This window comes from Alosa pseudoharengus, unplaced genomic scaffold, assembly GCF_046254945.1.
Source record: "Alosa pseudoharengus isolate Yale_2024_CS ecotype anadromous, Long Island Sound unplaced genomic scaffold, YU_APseudo_1.1 YU_APseudo_1.1_scf_21, whole genome shotgun sequence".
NCBI lineage: Eukaryota > Metazoa > Chordata > Actinopteri > Clupeiformes > Clupeidae > Alosa > Alosa pseudoharengus.
In genome coordinates, this window is record NW_027468674.1 from 17,559,084 (window position 1) to 17,578,389 (window position 19,306).

A 19,306-nucleotide genomic window follows, 5' to 3' on the forward strand; every position below is an offset into this window, starting at 1 on the left:
AAGGACGATCCAGTGAGGAGGACCGTCGAGGGCACCCAGAAACGCCCGGATTGGAGTCCTTTCCTGCGGCCATCCCTATAAGGCTGTGCTGGTGCACGGGAGCGCTGCGGAGAGTGGCCCCGGCTCCATGTTTGGTGTGTGGGAGGAGGCAGCGGGGGGGGCCGGGGGGGCCCGGGGCTTCTTAAGAGCCGGCCCGGTCAGCCTGTGGCACACCATCACCAAGTGGCTAAACCCCCCGCCCCGGCTCGGCACTGTCAGGGTAAGTCCTGCTCCCTCTCCATCCATCGCACCGCGCCGCATCTCTCTCTCTCCCTCCCTCCCTCCCTCCCTCCATCTATCTCTCTGTTTCTCTCTCATTCTCTGTCTCTTTCTCTCTCCATCACTTTCAGCCACATTACATCCCTCTATCTCACTGCCTCCATCTCTCTCTCTCTCTCTCTCTCTTATTCTGTTTTCCTTCTCTTTCTGTCTTGCATCCTCTGCATACTCTTGTCTTTTCAGGACCTGTTGAATCTCTCTGCTTGTCATGTTACATTAGCAGACATGACTGGGGTGTGGCTCTGGATAAACAAATTTGCCACTGAAAATTGCAATTTACCGACAACCGGCAAATGATTTACTTTCAAGTTTTGTTTTGGGGGTTTTTGGAAAGTGTTTAGCAGTGCTTAAGTGATTTGAAAGAGACACAAGGATTCTTCACCTGTGTGTGTGTCAAGTGAAGCTGCTTCCAAAAGGAGCTTTTAATCCCACCACAAGCCTGGATGTGGCGCCAGTGATGCCGCAGGCAGGGTGTTGAGGTGAAGCTCAGTGGCTGTTGATGTTGGAGCTAAGTGAAATGAGTCGTGTCTTGGGAGCTGCTTGCGCAAGTCCCTTTGATCTTGAGAGGCGTCCTTAAATTGCACAACAGGCTGTTTTTTTCTCCTATTGTATACAAAAAAGAGGCCTGAGCTGCCAGTGCTTTGTTGTTTTAAGAGTAAAGGAGAGACAGGGCACACAAAAACAGCAACAGTCTTCTGTCAAATGAGATGTATTAATCTCTGAGGAAGTGCCTGAATGCTTTGAGCCAGCCAGGGCCATGTGTGTATGTTTGTGTGTGTGTGTGCAAATTGGAAGGGAAATTAGAAGAAGTTTTGTCCAAGTGCGCAGCCTCTCTCTCTCTCTTTCCCTCTCTCTCTCACCGCCAGCTCATGGTTTGCAAGGGAAGCACTAGACTGAGCTCAGGACATTGGCCCCTTTTGATTTGGAAGGTTTATGACTAAATATGGTTCTCCAGGATTCCAGCGTAGGCCTCAGTGAGAGAGACTGCCCTCTCCCACCCATCCCTTCTCTCTCTCTCTCTCTCTCTCTCTCGCTCTCTCTCCTTGCTTGTTCTCTCTCACTTTTTTTCTCTCTCCTTCTCTTTTGTCGTCAGCTGGTGTAAGCAAGCAATGAAGGCTAGGCAGGGAGGGCAAGGGAGAGGGAGGGAGGGAGGGAGGGAAGGAGGGAGTGAGGGAAGGAGGGAGGGAGCAAGGGAGTCTGTGTGTGTGTATGTAGTCCATAGACAGCCATGATCCCCATCACTTCCAAATTAGGAAGTTTTTTCCCATGGCCCAGAGCTCATTCATTTGGGACTTTAATGTAAGCTTGTCAAGGGCAGCCGGCGGATTGTTTGACATGCTTTACATAGCTGGGATTAATAGTGTTTCATATTCTATAGGAATTAACCTAATTTTTGCAGAAATGGGCTGTGGATATCTGGTGGTATATTTCCTAGATTCTGATTCAATTCAGTTCAATTTTACTCAGGTTTAAACTTTTTATGCATCCTTTTTAGGAACTGGTTTTGGTTGTAGTTGCTTGTAGTAGCATGACTGGTAATTTTCATCATTTTCTGTGCTGAAGGTGTGGTCACACACACACACACACACACAGACTCACACATACACACACATAAACACACACACACACACACACACACACACACAAAAGCACACTCCCTCTCTCTCACACACCAGCACATACACATAGACACCAGATCTATTTGATTCTATTTTAACTATTACATTTGAATATTGTTTCTGGTCTACTCCAGTTTATTTTATGGCACTACAGATGAATCATCTGAGCCTTATGGATGGTTGACCCCGACTCTGTCCCCGAATACCAGCTGTGGTTAACCTCTGTCTGCCCTGTATGTGCCAGCTGGTGTTAACCCTCTCTCTTCCCCTGTGTGTGTGTGTGTGTGTGTGTGTGTGTATGTATGTGTGTGTGTGTGTGTGTGTGTGTCTGTCTGTGTGTGTGTCTGTCTGTGTGTGTGTGTGTGTGTGTGTGTGTGTACATGTGTGTGCACGTCTGCAGTGATTGTCTCGTGGGAGATTGAAGAAGAAGGAGCCCTCGATTGAAAGATGTGTGACGACGAAGAAAGCACCGCCCTTGTGTGTGACAACGGCTCCGGTCTGTGCAAGGCAGGCTTCGCCGGGGACGATGCCCCCCGTGCCGTCTTCCCCTCCATCGTGGGTCGTCCCAGACACCAGGTGAGGCTCCGGCGCCAACTGGACACGTCATCGACCAGTTTCCCCATGCATGGATTGAGCCTTGCCCCAGACTTTCAGTGGAGATTTTCACTTTTGTTTTCTTTTGTTGTAACACTAGACTCAATCCATTTATGGGAAACTGGCCATGTCATGTTCACATGTCATGAATTCGACACAGGGGCGCTGCTAGATAATTTGGGCCCTACAACAGACAATAATTCTGCGAACCCCGATAATATATAGTATTATTGGGGGGGCTCTCTGGGGGGCCCCTGTCAGTGCTGGACCCTTAGAATCGTCCTAACCCCCCCCCCCACCCCACCCCGGCGGCACCCCTGGTTGTTTGTCCAACTTATCCTTACTGTCTGCAGTCAGGGACAGGAATAATACACCTGCCATGAAATGTATGTACTGTACATCATGTTCCTAGCAAGCACCTACTAGTACCTAAGCTTGCTCTTGAGTGTTTTTAAAGGTTCTAAATGCATCATATTGTAGCCCTGTTGTAAGACAAAATTCTTTGCATTTAAAATACGGAAGGAAAGTACAGGAATTTGGAGGAATTTGTCATTGCACTTTCTAAAAATATTGTTGGCCTTTTAAATGACATTTTAGCCATTTTAAAACACCAACAAATGAAAGGATTTGCTTAGTAGTGAGAGTAGTCGGGTCAAACAAATACGAGTGTGTTTCTTGGCTTGTTCCTCGGGAAGTCTTTGGCGTTTCCCAGTAAAGTTTCCCACTGTGTCTGACACACCAAGGTCAACCATCACAAAAGTGTCTGTGTCTGAGACCCACTTGAGAATCATTTCAAAGCTAACTCCAGTCCACTTCCTGCTAGCAAACGTAGCCCCATCCCTCTCAAGGAGCAAGAAAGAATGTGTATTTTTGCCTTTGTTCTGTGGGAAATATCTTTGAGCATGTTCTTTTAGTGTTTTGATTTGCTTATGATGGTTGGTTGTGGGCTTGACCCGCGTGAGGGCTTTGTCTTGCGTGTTCAAAGTGGGAACATCTCTGTATCATTCGTGAGAACTTCATAGCAATCCGCGGGATATTCTCTTGGGTGAAATCCACTTCTTAAGCTACCGCTTGATGTCTGCCTTGATGGGCTATTTTTTTCTTGAGAGGGTGATGTGTTTTAACCCTCTTGTCTGTGTTTGTGTCCGTCCACAGGGTGTGATGGTGGGCATGGGTCAGAAGGACAGTTATGTGGGTGACGAGGCTCAGAGCAAGAGAGGTATCCTGACACTCAAGTACCCCATCGAGCACGGCATCATCACAAACTGGGACGACATGGAGAAGGTGGGCCTACACGCACACACACACACACACACACACACACACAGGGTGGGGTGTTTTCACTGGTCCCTACTTGAGGCGTGACGGAGAGCTCCACAGTATCTACAGTTCTTCAGGGAACCTTTTTCCAACTTCTCCAAAGGGTCATTGTCATAAAACAAATACCAGGCGAAAGAGCGATTAAAGTAAACAGTCACCGGAACTTCTAGGAGGAAGCTTCTAAGTGTTTATAATTCTTTGAATTAGTGAATCCACTTACTAGCCAGGGAGCTTTTGCTGTTTTTGAATCTGACGTTGCCATGGCGCGGGCTTTAAATGCAGATGGAATCACTTAATAAATTCCTTCATCGCACTGATAGTCTTTCTGTATACAACAAGTACCCTTGTAAATGGGTGAATGTAAACCAAAGCTACACATATTTGAACTGACTCTGTGTCTAAAAATAGGTAGACTCCACCGCTTACGCCATTACCCTCTTTGCCATTCTGTTCATAACAGCGTCCCCCTGGGTATCCCAGAATTCCCCTCAATTGCTTCTCCATCTTCACAGAGTTGATAACAGATAACAATGAGTCATCCTTGGGCCATGTAAACACACACACACACACACACACACACACACACACACACAGACCCCTCATGGTGGCTTAGCTGACGCCTGTTTGGTGTGTGTTTACTGGCATGTCAGAGTTTGTAGGGGCCTGCTGTCTGAGAAGAGATGGGTCTGACTCATAGAGCCGCAGAGCGAGATAAATCAGTCATGCTGTTGTTATCATAGCAGATGCATGGCACCGATGGTGTTTTCGGAGCTTGCTGAGCGAAGAAGCAACTCGTCTCTTCCCATATCTGACTGTCGTTCCACATTATGCATTCCTTTGAGTGCTGTTACCGTGACCCATGAGGTGTCGTTTTAGAAGCACACTTGCCAAAAATCGTAGCACAAACACGGCAAAATAGCACGGGTAGTCATTTGCAAAAGTTGTCAGTCAGTCAACAAGGGACTGGCCCAGAAAGCAAGTAACTGAGAAGAGTCCAGGTCTCTTCTAGGCCGAGACGAGACCGGATCTGGGCCGAGTGTTCTCTTGTTGCTCCGCTCCCATCTGGGACAATGTCAGTTTTGGCACGGGGAGGAACGTTAAATCTGTTCACACAAGCTGATTCAGGGAACACATGCTTCAGCTCTCTCCATGGCGTGTGGGTGGGTTGTTTGGTGTGAACACTAGCATTGTGTGTGTGTGTGTGTGTGTGTGTGTGTGTATGTGTGTGTGTGTATGTGTGTGTGTGTGTGTTTGTGTGTGTGACTGTTTGTTTGTGTGTTTTATTTGAATTTGTGTATCTCTATGTGTATAATTCTCTTTCTCTCTCTCTCTCTCTCTCTCTCTCTCTCTCTCTCTCTCTCTCTCTCTTTCTCTCTGTGTGTTTGTCAGATTTGGCATCATTCCTTCTACAATGAGTTGCGTGTGGCCCCTGAGGAGCACCCCACCCTGCTCACTGAGGCCCCCCTGAACCCCAAAGCCAACAGGGAGAAGATGACCCAGGTAAGAGTGGCAGATCATCACCCCAGCCACACCAGTAATCTACAATCGCAGTTGTGATTCATAGCCTTTGAAATTATAGAAATCTCTGGTGCAAATGGGTACAACGTGTGGACACATTCTTATCACAAGATGCTCTTAACAAAATAATTCAATTCAATTCAATTCAATTCAATTCTAGTTTATTTATATCTATATTTATATATATTTATATCACGGTTCATATGGCATACACGGGCCCAATCCGCTTTTAGGAAAAATATAGAAAAACACTACCATGTGAGGGTGGTTTAAATAGACATTAAAACACATTAAAAGTAAAATTAACTGAAAGTACAACATCCAGTAGTTAAAATGATAATAGAAATAAAAATGAAAGTTGTCGCATAATAACATCATGAAGAATCTGGCACTGACACCTGCGGTTTCTGTCTATCTTCTAGATCATGTTTGAGACCTTCAACGTACCAGCCATGTATGTAGCTATCCAAGCCGTGCTGTCCCTCTACGCCTCTGGTCGCACAACAGGTCAGTCAGTAATGCAGATGTAGTGTAGTGTGAGTGTATTTATTTACCTTTGATGTCTTGTCCTCTGTGTGCCTGGATTCCTCTTCATTGCCTCTAATATGAACTCCCTGTCCACTGACCACCATGCCCCACATGTCGGCGTTTGTTCACAGGCATTGTCCTCGACTCTGGTGATGGTGTCACCCACAACGTGCCCATTTACGAGGGCTATGCCCTTCCCCATGCCATCATGCGCTTGGACCTGGCTGGCCGTGATCTCACCGACTACCTCATGAAGATCCTGACGGAACGTGGCTACTCGTTTGTGACCACTGGTGAGTGGACTTGTCGCCGTGCTGATCAGATGGTACCAGCCCTGAGTAGTTTTAAGTGATGGCTGACAAAGATGGTTACCGGTATATAGTTTAAATTCCATCCCATCTGGGTGGATGAAAGGATTTGAAACGGTAATCTACTATATTGATTTCATCTTATATTCAGTGTTTGCATTTCCAGGTTTACCAGGTGCCATGATTTTGACAACTGTTCACCAAATCTGAATCGCTCTTGTTTTTCACCACCTACAGCGGAGAGAGAAATTGTCCGTGACATCAAGGAGAAGCTGTGCTACGTGGCTCTTGACTTTGAGAATGAGATGGCCACTGCCGCCTCCTCCTCCTCCCTGGAGAAGAGCTACGAGCTCCCTGACGGACAGGTCATCACCATTGGCAACGAGAGGTTCCGCTGCCCTGAAACCCTCTTCCAGCCTTCCTTCATTGGTAATGTGGCTCCCCTCTTCCTCACACTATAGCTCTATCCAAAGACTTGTCTTTGTCTAACTCAGGAAAAAAAAGCTTTGGAGTGGCTTTTAACAGATTTGCATAACACAACCATATTTTGATCACCTCTAATCCTAATCCTAACCCTAACACCTAACCCTAACTTGTTATGACAAAAATCGAATGACACTTAATGACAGATGCGTTCTGTCATAAACATTTATGACTTGTTTATGACATGTTCATGACAGTGTCATGTTACTCATGTCAATACTGTCAAGTGTAACTATTTTTCTCTTAATAATTGGCATGGAGTGTTTTCTGTTGGTTCACTACTCAATTCTGACTTCTGAAAATCCTCCCCAGGTATGGAGTCTGCTGGTATCCATGAAACCACTTACAACAGCATCATGAAGTGTGACATTGACATCCGCAAGGACCTGTACGCCAACAACGTCCTGTCTGGTGGCACCACCATGTACCCTGGCATTGCTGACCGCATGCAGAAAGAAATCACCGCCCTGGCCCCCAGCACCATGAAGATCAAGGTCAGTCTCCTCTCTGCCTCTCACATACACACTTTGCCAATCGCACCATGCAAGGCCAGCATGTGCTGTAGGTATTACAGACATTTTAGGTGTAGTCTGTGCAGCCATGTGCAAAACAATACTGCACCAAAACAAATCTGAGAAAATATTGTAATGTAGAAGCTAAGATAAAAAGTTGAACTCGCTGCACAATAACTTTTCACATCAGTAGCTCAGGTGCTGTTAAATGCTGAACTGAGCTGTATTTGATCTCTCTGCTCCGTGTCTATCTACCCAGATCATCGCCCCTCCTGAGCGGAAGTACTCTGTCTGGATCGGTGGCTCCATCCTGGCCTCCCTCTCCACCTTCCAGCAGATGTGGATCAGCAAACAGGAGTACGACGAAGCCGGCCCCTCTATCGTGCATCGCAAGTGCTTCTAAGTGCACCCAGACCCACCCCTCCCACCCCGACCTCTACCCCCTACCCAGTCCTACTCCCGCCCAAACCACCGCGTCTTTCCCCCTGCCCCCCATCCCCCCCCACCCCACTTCTAATGTCTTTTGCTCTTGCTCTATAGCCTGTAAACTGTGAACGCAGAGAGTCGCCCCCTCCCTCACCCCTAACCCTGTGCCCCCCCCCATTCTGCCCTTCTGTGTCATCTTTGCACTGCCCTCACCTGTGTGAATGTGTTTTTTCCCTCTCGTTTTAATGTTTTTGTTTTGTTGTTGTTTTGGACGAATAAAAGACAACCAAAAATGCTTGAAAGGTGCTGCCGATAAGAAATTGTTGGGGACTTTTTTTTTTTTTTCCTGTGGGGTATGTGAGGAGGCTTGATAAGAATCTGGACTGGCTCGGAGAGGGGGAGGGGGGAGAGGGAGGGGGGTGTTAGTCACAGAGGGTGGCCTGCTCTGGTTCTGATCTCAACCAAATCTGGCCCACGACTGGCCCGGCTCCTTTCCAGAGTCAACTGTGATCTGGGGCATATGGCAGTTGCTGTAACTATACAGTTGCAGTGTTCCGGCTCTCCTGTGCAGTTCTGAAGGGGTGCTACTCTTGAGCTCCCTCTAGTGTTCCACGAGCGACACTGTACCCCGGCCGCTTTCTCTCGATGTGCGGTTGAAGCCTTGCATGTGCTCTTTCACCACTGTAAGCTTTTGAGTTTGGAAAGGCAGGTGTTGTGAGAATGTTATCATTCTGATTGCCCCAGGAAAAAAAATAATAATAAAAGCTCTGCTAAAAAGGAATTTGACTGGACAATTTTTTTTATCAACTTGTCAAACTTGTTTTAGGCAAATGTAATAGTTTTGCACTGTCATACATATGGTCATGTTAGCATTTTTAGTGTCAAAGAAATCTTATTGCTTAAGTGTATTTGCTTATAGTTAAGTGAAATATATATTTGACATTAATGACACCACGACTAATCTGTTCCCTACTTGAGATAATCTGAGAATCCTCATCCCAGTTCCTCTCATAAATACAAGCGTGAGTGGTTACTGGCAAAGCCAATCTTGGCATTCATCATAACCTGCATGACAAACTGGACTAACCCTTATATGAGACGTATTACTCGAGACCATCTCACATCATCATGATCAATCAACATACTGCTCTTGAGTCTTTTTAATCACCTTGCACATTTCGTTAAAACAGAACGATCAGAAAAAGGAGACCAAACGCTGGAGGACATGTTTTTTTAACCAACCGTTCTTTAATAACAAATTGTCAGTGGAAAAAAGGTATCCATGACGATATCCTTAATGCACATTCTAAGCATGTGCGTCACACAAGACCAACCTCCGACATTCATTCCTCACACAGGGAGCAGCAGACATAGATAGATATGACACAAAGTCTCCTCCAGCAACACACCTTTAGACAATGTTTTACCCCCTCCCCCCACCCAACACAACACTATACAACACTACACAGCTGCACAACAGAGACCTTCATAAACAATCAAACTAATGAAAACAAGAGTAAAACAGGGGGAAGAAAAGATAACATAATTCTTTAAACAACTGACACTATAGCCACAAGAGCCATTTGTTTATTTCGCTTTGAGGTTTTGCTTCACACACACACACACACACACACACTCAACCACCTAAAAATCTACAGTTATACGTCTGAGGGAAAAAAACAGCAATAAAATATATAATGAAGAAGATTGTTCAATGGCGGTATTTGAAATGCAGTATTTTGAGGAGTGTGGCTGTCGGTATACTGATGATGTGATTTCTGAGTGTGTGTGTGTGTGTGTGTGTGTGTGTGTGTGTGTGTGTTGGGGGGGGGGGGGGACCTGAGTTCTGGTGGGGAGTGTGGGGTAGGGCTGGACTACAGATATGGGGGTAACAAAGGAACAGCTTTTTCCATTAAGGCCTTTAGGGGTTTTTGTCTGAAAACTCCTTTGGTTTTGTGTGTGTGTGTATGTACACATGTGTGTGTGTGTGTGTGTGTTCGTTGTCTGTGTTTTCTTGATCATTCTCACACATTTTCTCCCAACTTAAGCAATCATATCACCAGAAGGCCAGACGTACCTGTGTGCTTGGCTTGAGAAGTGAACAACATAAAGAGCTTGATACTAACACAGAACTTTAAAATGCAGCTACAACATCACTTAACACTAAGGAGAAAAAAAAACACATTCTTCACTACAAACAAAATATGGCAAAAGGGAATAAAGACTACAACACTGTGTGACTGACTAGATCATCCGATATGGCTCAGCTAAGTCTGGTGACGGTACCATTCACATCCTGACATCTTATTGAGTTCTCTCCATTATTGAGTGGGAGACTGTTGGCCACTAACCAATTTCACAGACAAAGTAGAAAGTAAAAATGCCAAAATGTCTTCAAGTTTTTAGACCAGCCCAAAACCACAGGCTGAATACTGAAAATTATTGAATGGTCAACACATCAATGTCTACAAACTTACGTCTTCAACTCGGCTTCGTGTACAGATAATGAAGTCAATCGGCTTGTCCTTCTGAAGGCATCGATAAAAATCACCATAGCTTTTCTGGCACTTTCCAATGGATCTACAACGCCATCTGGTGTTCAAATGAAAACCTGCATATATTTGATCACAAAATTATTATCCTTCCAAGAGCAGTGGGGTATTCCAAGAATCTGGTTTAGTGATAAACCTGAGTAAGTTCACCCCTCACACGTTCTTGGAGCATCCCCCCCACCGGGTTTCGTTTAGTACGGATTATATTAACAAACTATTTAAGAGCATAGTAAGGAGTAAGAGAAAGTACCCTCCTCCAAAATAATAATAAAAATATATTAAACAACACAAGTTCAGAACAACTCCAGGGCACCAGCATCAAAACGTCTTCACAACATTCAGCGCGGCAAAAAAAAGAAGCAAATCCACAGTACTTCAGTTCAAAATAAATAGATACAAAAGCCTTCATGTAAACAGAGATAAAAATAGGACCGGTCGGCCTCTGCAAAAAAGAGCTTGCGGTCATGTTCACTGCGTTATGAGGTTCTTGTCTCCGGCTCCCCTGTCATCTGAGGTCTAGTACCGTTGTCTTGGTGTCTTTCACGACAACGTGTTTGCAGATCTGCAGAGAATGAACATGATGTCAACGAACGGCACCGAGGATACTAAATGTTTGGTTACACTTTACTTGACAGTATCGACATAAGAGTGACATGACACTGTCTTGAATGTGTCATAAACAAGTCATAAACGTTTATGACATAAGACTTCTGTCATTAAGTGTAATTCAGTTTTTGTCATAACAAGTTAGGGTTAGGGTTTGGGTTACAGTAGGGTTAGAGGTTAGTATTAGGGTTAGGGTTCATGTGTCATGACAGTGTCATGTGTTCATGACAGCGTCATGTCACTCTTATGTCGATACTGTCAAGTAAAGTGTTACCAAATGTTTTTACAAAATGGAGTACACCGAGTACACATACATTTTTCCTTTTCTCAATCTCTGTTTCTTTATTTTTTTCTCTCCTTCTCTTCCCTTCTCCGTGAGTGATATACAGCATCATCAGTGTCATCAAAACTAAACCCAAATACCCAATAGCCCAAATATATTTTGTTCCAAAGCACTGGTGCACCTTTAAGTCTGAATGTGTCAAAAAAAATATTCTACTCCTCCTCAGTTCATATCAGTGCACAAAAACACTACCATGTGCAAACAAATGCGTACAAACACATTTTCTCACACATTCTCTCTCTCTCTCTCTCTCACACACACACACACACAGAAACAGTGTGTGACTCACAGTGAATAGAGGTGGGTCCTTTGAATGCGGATGAAAGCCCTTCAGTCTGCAGCCGGCCACCTCCCCCATCCCCGAGCTGGTGAGTCTAAACACTCCTGTGCTGAAACACAAACACAGCACACACACACACGCACACACACACACACACACACACACACACCTCATTACACACCTCATGTTACACAAAAACACTTATCACACAGTGACATCATATGTCCCAAATGCATTAAAGTCTTCCTTCAGAGCACACACAATAGCTGGTAATGATGACCAGCCTAGCAGGCCTGCCTACACACACACACACACACACACACACACACACACACACACACACACACACACACACACACACACACACAAACACACAGACACGAATAAACCTATAGGCACACTGAAGCATACTCAGTGGAACTCAAACAGAAATTAGACAGACAGATAGACAAGACAGACAGAGAGAGAGAGAGACACACACACAGGAACTCACTCATTGTGCTTGGGAGCACAGACAATGGCGATGGCTTCGGGCAGCATGTGCTGATAGGAGCAGTGTGTGTGCAGGTCCACGCTGGACAGAAACGCTGTCTGGGTCGGGTGGGTCTGGAAAACAAGCACATATATAAGTATAAGTATACGTATATATACTCTTTTGATCCCGTGAGGGAAATTTGGTCTCTGCATTTATCCCAATCAGTGAATTAGTGAAACACACACAGCACACAGTGTACACACAGTGAGGTGAAGCACACACTAATCCCGGCGCAGTGAGCTGCCTGCATAAACAGTGGCGCTCGGGGAGCAGTGAGGGGTTAGGTGCCTTGCTCAAGGGTACTTCAGCCGTGCCTACTGGTCGGGGTTCGAACCGGCAACCCTCCGGTTACAGGTCCGAAGTGCTAACCAGTAGGCTACAACTGCCCCAACAATGATACAATGATAAATATGAGATACTAGACAGGAGACACACACACACACACACACACACACATCCATCCATACTCAAGCCAGTCAAGCCAGGGCTTTTCCTGTTAGAATTACAAAAAAAAAAAATAATTTGTAATAATTTCAGAAATTACTCCTCCAGCTTTTGCTCTTCTCCTGCTACCGCTGATGGACGGCTGACGTGGACACCATTTATTTATTTTAAATTTGGCTGACGCTCCAAAAGATGTCCAAAGTGACTTACATATGTCAATTACTGTATTACAAGGGCCCGTCTACCAGGAGCAACTGAGGGTAAAGTGTCTTGCTCAAGGGCATGACGGTGGCAGCCACAACTTTGTCTGGCTACTGCATGCTAGCCCAGCTCCTTAACCACTACGCTACCATAGCCCATCTCCCTGGAGCAACCCTGGGGAAAGTGCCTTGCTCAAGGGCATGACGGTGGCAGCCACTGTTGAACCCACAGCTTTGTCTGGCTACTGCATGCTAGCCCAGCTCCAGCTCCTTAACCACTACGCTACCATTGCCCAGCACACTACAGCAATCTCCTGGCACGACCCTGAATAACCACACGTCAAAACCTGACCCACACTACCTGGAATGCTGAGATCTAACTCTGAGGCCCAGTTCTGGAGGGCCTCTATCGGACCTGGGCTGGGTCAGAGCCAGAACATAGCCTGATCTGACGCGGCATTGGTTAGCTGCTCAGGCTATTGTCATCGGTCAGCTGCTCAGGCTATTGTCAGTTTCCATGCCAAACCTCTGACTTTAGAAGCCCCTGCTGATTATGCACATAATAAGTCTTTCAATGAGGTGTGTGTGTGTGTGTGTGTGTGTGTGTGTATGTGTGTGTGTACGGTTGCCGGTCACCTTGGAAGGCTCTGGCTTCTCCCCTGTTTGTAACACTGCAGCAGTTTTTCAGCAGGCTGCTCCAGTTACCTCAGGCCAGACCACCACACACAGACACACAGACAGAGGCCTCAGCCTCCAGACAATGCTAATCAGAGACTGTGGAGACGGTAGGCCAAGCAGGCCAGTGTGTTTCAGAAAGGAGGTTTTTGTACTCTGGTGCTCGCTCATATACCACAACATATTGTTTGGTTAACCTCTGACCCCTAGAGGCGCCACCGATACTTCAAATACTAGGTCAGTAGCACAGCTGTGCCACATTCACGGCTTCCTCTTTAGCTGTGGAATACTACATGATGTTTATCACTATAGATAGGTTTCCATTCTATTCAGACACAGACTAGTTCTGAGTTTGATTTGTGTGTGTGTTTGTGTGTGTATATTTGCTTATGTGTGTGTGTTCGTGTGTGTGTGCTTATGTGTGTGTGTGCGTGTGTGTGTGTGTTTATGTGTGTGTTTATGTGTGTGTGTGTGTGTGCGTGTGTTTATGTGTGTGTGTGTGTGTGCGTGTGTGTTCGTGTGTGTGTGTGTTTATGTGTGTGTGTGTGTGTTCGTGTGTGTTCGTGTGTGTGTGTGTTTATGTGTGTGTGTGTGTTTATGTGTGTGTGTGTGTGTGTGTGTGTGTGTGTGTGTTCGTGTGTGTGTGTTCGTGTGTGTGTGTGTGTGTGTGTGTTCGTGTGTGTGTGTGTGTGTGTGTGTTCGTGTGTGTGTGTGTGTGTGTGTGTGTGTGTTCATGTGTGTGTGTGTTCGTGTGTGTGTGTGTGTGTGTGTGTGTGTGTGTGTGTGTGTTCATGTGTGTGTGTGTTCGTGTGTGTGTGTGTGTGTGTGTTTGTGTGTGTGTGTGTGTGTGTGTGTGTTCGTGTGTGTGTGTGTGTGTGTGTGTGTGTGTGTGTGTTCGTGTGTGTGTGTGTGTTCGTGTGTGTGTGTGTGTGTGTGTGTGTTCGTGTGTGTGTGTGTGTGTGTTCGTGTGTGTGTGTGTGTGTGTGTGTGTGTGTGTGTGTGCCACCTACATGGATCCAGCCCAGTGTGAGCAGGCTGTGGCGGTCCTGGTAGCTGAAGAGCTCCTCCACGTTCTCCATGTCACAGTAGTCTGGCCCGGCCGACTGCTTGGGGACGATCACGTGGGTCAGCACAAACTCGTTATGAGTCTGGAGGAAGAACACACACCTTTATTAGTTTACCATCTTTACGTATGCAAGCAAGCAAGCACACAGACACACACACACACACACACACACACACACACACACACAATAACTGAGTCACACAACTGAACTCAATCTCTCCCTCTCACTAACACACACACACACACACACTTGCAAAAACAAAAAAATTAAAATCAAGGTCTCTGCTGTGACATATTCCCTTCAATTTGAAATGTAATAATTCAAAAACACCTTTCTAAAGAGAAGAATGACCTTAGTTGATTACACACAGGTTGGTAATGCGGCCAGGATAGAGGCAGAAACATCTAATCTCATGAGGTCCTCTTTCCGTACCAGATAAACATGGACGAGCGGTCATCAGCTGTCAACCCATTTCGCTACTCACTTGCTGAGAACAGTACACCTCAGCCCGGTTAAACAACCATTAGGCACTGTTTACATAATAAAGATCTGGGGGTGTGTATTGTCTACGAGGGACTCTTCACCATATAGAAACATTGTATTGAATGTAAATATAAGACAGGACATGAATGGGCCATTTGAGATGCATGGAGATTAGAGGAACAAAGACAATGCCACACCATTCAAACGTGGAGGAACACAATAGAGAGTTAGACGCATGAACTCGGAGGCGAAATGTGATCTTTGCTGAGGTGATCCATGACCTTTTCTACTATTGCCACCCTTAAATCTGGTTCAGACCCGTCAAAGACACACACACACACACACACACACACACACACACACACACAGGCGATTATAGGCATTGCCATAACAATGAACACACATGAAAACAATGCCTTCTTGAACTTTGAACATTAAATGGCTGATAACACCACAATGGAGAAGGCCACTTTCCAATTCCCCACAGCACCAGGCACTTCAGTCGGTTAGACAACCTGGGCTATAAGGGTGTGGCATCCAACTCCCATACAAACACAACTTAGTTACACACCCACAGCTCACAGCTCGTAAAAAAGAGGCATTCATTTCCTGGTGACACAGTACCTTAGTTAGGGTTTATTTAAGCAATAACCCCCGAGAGGCCGTAGGTTACACTGATTCTACAACAGCTAAGGGGCGTTGTTAGGCACGACGTGCTAGCGGACGCCCCTTAGCTGTTGTAGAATCAGCGTAACCTACAGACTCGAGTGGCTTATTGCTTTTCTAAAACTGATCCTATAAATACCTGGCAAAGTTTCATAAAGTAAAGGCACAGCAACCAGAAATATAACGAGTTATTCCTAGATAATCATTCTTCCGCCAAGAAATATTTTTCCTCTATCGGAATGGTTGCCAAGCAACGTCGAGACGCAGCTACTTTAACTTTTGTATCAAGTTGTGGTAGCGCAGTAATATAGAACGAAATGCAGTCAAGGTGTATGTTTATGCTGGATTACATACAACGGCATCGAACGTGATTCAGCCAATCACAATCAAGGACCGGATATATCAGTTTTAGAAACATTGATTTTGCAAACATTTCTTTAGCCATGAGGTTAATACACAAGGGACTATATGGGAATGTATTTTTTTTTTTTCAAAAACACAATCTGATTCTGATTGATTGGGCTATTGGGCCCTGTGATTAATACACAGGTGCAGTTAATATTTGTTTTGTTTTTTTAATGACTATTATTTGCATACAATACTGTCCTGCGGTTTATACACAATGCAGCTAATACACAGGTAATTAATGTACTTTCTGGCAAGTAGAGCTGTGTACGGCTGCCTCTTATGGATCACCCTTTATATTTCAGTTTGAAAAAATGAGCTGTTCTGATGAAAAACAATTCCCAGTCATTTCTGCATGACTAATTAGTTGAACGGTCAATTCGACCGGATGGTGGACCAAATGGACAGATAGGCACGTATCTGGCAGCTATGACTGCGTTAGTTGGTGATTAAGGTGCTAGTGACTAAGACTTCACACTGTTACATTACATTATGTTACAACTGCTGTACGAATGAAAATGCTAATTAGCCGATAAACCTTAATATAGGCACATCTAAAAGGAGTACTGTTCCTTGGTAATATGAACAGAAATCACCATATAATCAGTGTGATTCAGGAAGGTAAGATCTTGACATCTGCTGTGGTCAGAGTTGTGTATCCCTCACACGGTAAGACAATCTGAGTGTGGATAGATGAATGGATGACTATGCTATGACTGAATACCTGGATTAAGATTAGGATTGAGAATAAGATTAGGGATTAGGGATGAAGTGCAGATTTACCAGTTTCCCGCAGAGCACCCCACATGTCTCGATGCCCCGCGCCGTGTTGCTGTCGGCGAGTAGAAGGAACCGGTGCGTCAGGTCCCTGGGCACGAGCACGCGCCTCAGACCGTCCACTCGCTGATCTGAGAACAGAGAAAAGACACCACAACACCAATGATTAATACAGACAGCCATATGTGATCTGGTTTGAGAACAGTAGGAAAAAACAACATGGAGACTCTTTTACTGACCACTGAAAGTCTTTTCAGAACATACAGTCTTTTCAGAACATTAAAAAAAAAAGAATCCCCAATAAACAAAGACATACAGCGTTGTATGTGTTTGAGAACAGTGGACAAATGTGCACATACATTGTAAGCGTGCATGTACCCTGACCCATCCACTGGTCTATGCAAAGAAATGGAAAAACACACTTATTGTCTTAAAGAGGGAATAAAATGCTGGTAGGACGCACAAATCAACTGATTTACTTCCAGGTTTAACATATTTTTTAGCCAACAAGGACTTAGAACAGTGAATTGATGTAAATAGTGTGAGTAAGATATGGATGCAAGGCACCTTAACTAGCAAGTGTGCAAAGAAGAAACAAAACCGATGACTAAAAACCATCATGTTTCAGATCCTCAGAGGCTTTCACTGACTCAGGGTCAAATTGTCAAAATAAAACTGTAAAAATAAATAACCCATCCCCTTACATACTGTTCCAAGTACAGGGAAGGGGAAACATACGGCAGATTGGTAATGAGCACTTGAAGCCATGAGTTCGGAGAACCTTATTTGGCTGCGACTGACCTGGGACCAGCTGGGAATTAAAGGAGTAAATAAATAATGAATGGAGGACGACCATTTACATCCATTAGACCATGAGTCATCAGCATCAGGCAGAGCACGCTTCTATTATATCCCCACAAAAGAGGAGAGAGAGAGAGAGCGAGAGAGAGGGAGAGAGATGGAGGGGCACAGAGGGAGAGAGAGAGAGAGGGAGAGAGAGAGGGAGAGGGATGGAGGGGCACAGAGGGAGAGAGAGAGAGAGGGAGAGAGAGAGAAAGAGAGGGATTGAGGGAGAGAGAGAGAGAGGTGAGAGAGAGAGAGAGAGAGAGGCAGAGAACGGGAGGGAGAGAGGTGGGCTAAACAGAGAAAATGAAGGGAGGAATCAGAGGTGAAAGAGTAAGAAAGTGAGAGAGTATCGGAACAATGTATCGGAACTCCCCCTATTACCGCCGGTCCCGTATTTCCGCCGTCTTGCGTGTATGCGTCACTTAATATCCATTTATATACAAACAAAGATGGCGGATTCCTAAAGAAACGCAAGCACCCACACCATAGGTGTATCTAAATTAGCTACAGGGCTGCCAACTTTTCAAAAAAATCTTGGAGTGAGATTTGGTGGGGCCAACCAAAATTTTGCTGCGTAGGCTACATAGGAAATATTTGTTTGGCTCATTCAGCAGCATTATTACCGTACAGCAAAAAAAAAAAAAAAGAACGTATACTAGTGGTTCTCGGGTGTAGGGACCAGGGTCCCAGAGTTAAATTAACATTGGCATCAGAGGGATCTAGGCTTACTACTAGGACCTCCGTCTGAACCTGCGTTCATCTGATGTTGTGTCGTCCTAAGGGTGTTTTGTAAGAATTTAAGAAATGTTTGTATATTTTAACTTTTAAATGCATCAATTGGGTGCACTTTCAAAATAAATTCAGAGGTCAGACTTGCTTATTTTTATGGAAATATTTGTGCTGTAGCCTAAACCATTTTGCACTTCAGATTATAACCATGCACACACAGGTGGAATATTTATGGTGATATTGCAATACGTTCACAACCACAAAACATATATGCTACATTTCACAGTTTCGAAATGGTCAAACATGTGTGTACATTTCAGCACTCCATGAAATTATGCAGAAGTGGTCACCTATGTTATTCAGCTAGTTAATTTAAGATAAGATATTGGTCATTGTAATGACCATCTAGCCTATAGCCTACATGCTCTTCCTTTTTCAGGAAGTACCCATATCTGGGAACTTATTATGTGAATGTTTGCATATGGCTTATGTCAGGCTTTATATCAAGAAAAAAATATTTGTGTCTCATTATTTGATTTTCGTCATATTTTTGCATTAATGTTACTAGGAAGCATGCCAATAGAAATATTCATGCATCTGTGAATATGGGATTGGCTGGAACCTGGCAATATAAGAAGCATGATAGCGGGATAATCTATGGCTGAGCAATTTGCAAAAATGTATGTACTGACAAAAAGTTTACATTAGAATACATTATAATTTCGCCCCAATGAGACTAGGCTATGTAGAAATGTGTTGCAATTTGAAAAACCGGATTACTCAGGAACCACTTATTGCACAGAGGCATGCTTTATATCCTCGTATTCGGTAGGGTTTGCCATTTATTGTGATATTGGGTTTGCCATTTGTTGTGTGAAGGGTTAGTGAGATATTTGACCGAGAGTAATGGGAGTGCACTGTGTGCAAAATGATGAAATTGCATGTAAGTTCACTGTCTCTGAAAGCACTAGTTGACCACGAGTGGCTCAACAGGTAGATCTAGATAAACTCATCTTTCAGGCATTGACTGACCGGGTTGACACTTCAGCGTGAGAAATCGGGCGTGTGGAGT

General features: G+C 44.8%; 2 protein-coding genes across 8 annotated transcripts in view; one reads left to right on the forward strand and one right to left on the reverse strand.

The window, feature by feature from the left end:
- The first annotated feature begins 209 nt into the window (after positions 1–209).
- Positions 210–8,407, forward strand: acta2 (actin alpha 2, smooth muscle). Its single transcript, XM_076298028.1, has 9 exons — positions 210–259; positions 2,338–2,513; positions 3,687–3,815; positions 5,241–5,351; positions 5,792–5,876; positions 6,029–6,190; positions 6,443–6,634; positions 7,001–7,182; positions 7,460–8,407. Exons 2-9 carry the CDS (start codon positions 2,385–2,387, stop codon positions 7,601–7,603), a joined length of 1,134 nt encoding a protein of 377 aa, XP_076154143.1. The 5' UTR covers positions 210–259; positions 2,338–2,384; the 3' UTR covers positions 7,604–8,407.
- Positions 8,408–8,863: 456 nt separating this feature from the next.
- The window catches only part of stambpl1 (STAM binding protein-like 1), a 24,873-nt gene continuing 14,430 nt past the window's right edge, over positions 8,864–19,306 (reverse strand). For 6 of the 7 annotated variants that reach the window (XM_076298030.1, XM_076298029.1, XM_076298035.1 and 3 more), the window contains 5 exons: positions 16,666–16,790; positions 14,272–14,409; positions 11,901–12,013; positions 11,417–11,516; positions 8,864–10,740 (listed from right to left, as the gene is read on the reverse strand). In XM_076298030.1, coding sequence (XP_076154145.1) covers positions 10,684–10,740; positions 11,417–11,516; positions 11,901–12,013; positions 14,272–14,409; positions 16,666–16,790 — 533 coding nt within the window. In that variant the 3' untranslated portion in view covers positions 8,864–10,683. Of the gene's footprint in view, positions 10,741–11,416; positions 11,517–11,896; positions 12,014–14,271; positions 14,410–16,665; positions 16,791–19,306 lie in introns of those variants that run through there. The other variant, XM_076298034.1, reaches the window with a different exon arrangement.

Coding starts and splice junctions, on each gene's coding strand:
- acta2 (XM_076298028.1), top strand. CDS start 2,385: ATGTGTGACGACGAAGAAAGCACCGCCCTTGTGTGTGACAACGGCTCC. Junction 5,877..6,028: donor CGCCTCTGGTCGCACAACAG/GTCAGTCAGTAA, acceptor GTTTGTTCACAG/GCATTGTCCTCGACTCTGGT. Junction 6,191..6,442: donor CTACTCGTTTGTGACCACTG/GTGAGTGGACTT, acceptor CACCACCTACAG/CGGAGAGAGAAATTGTCCGT.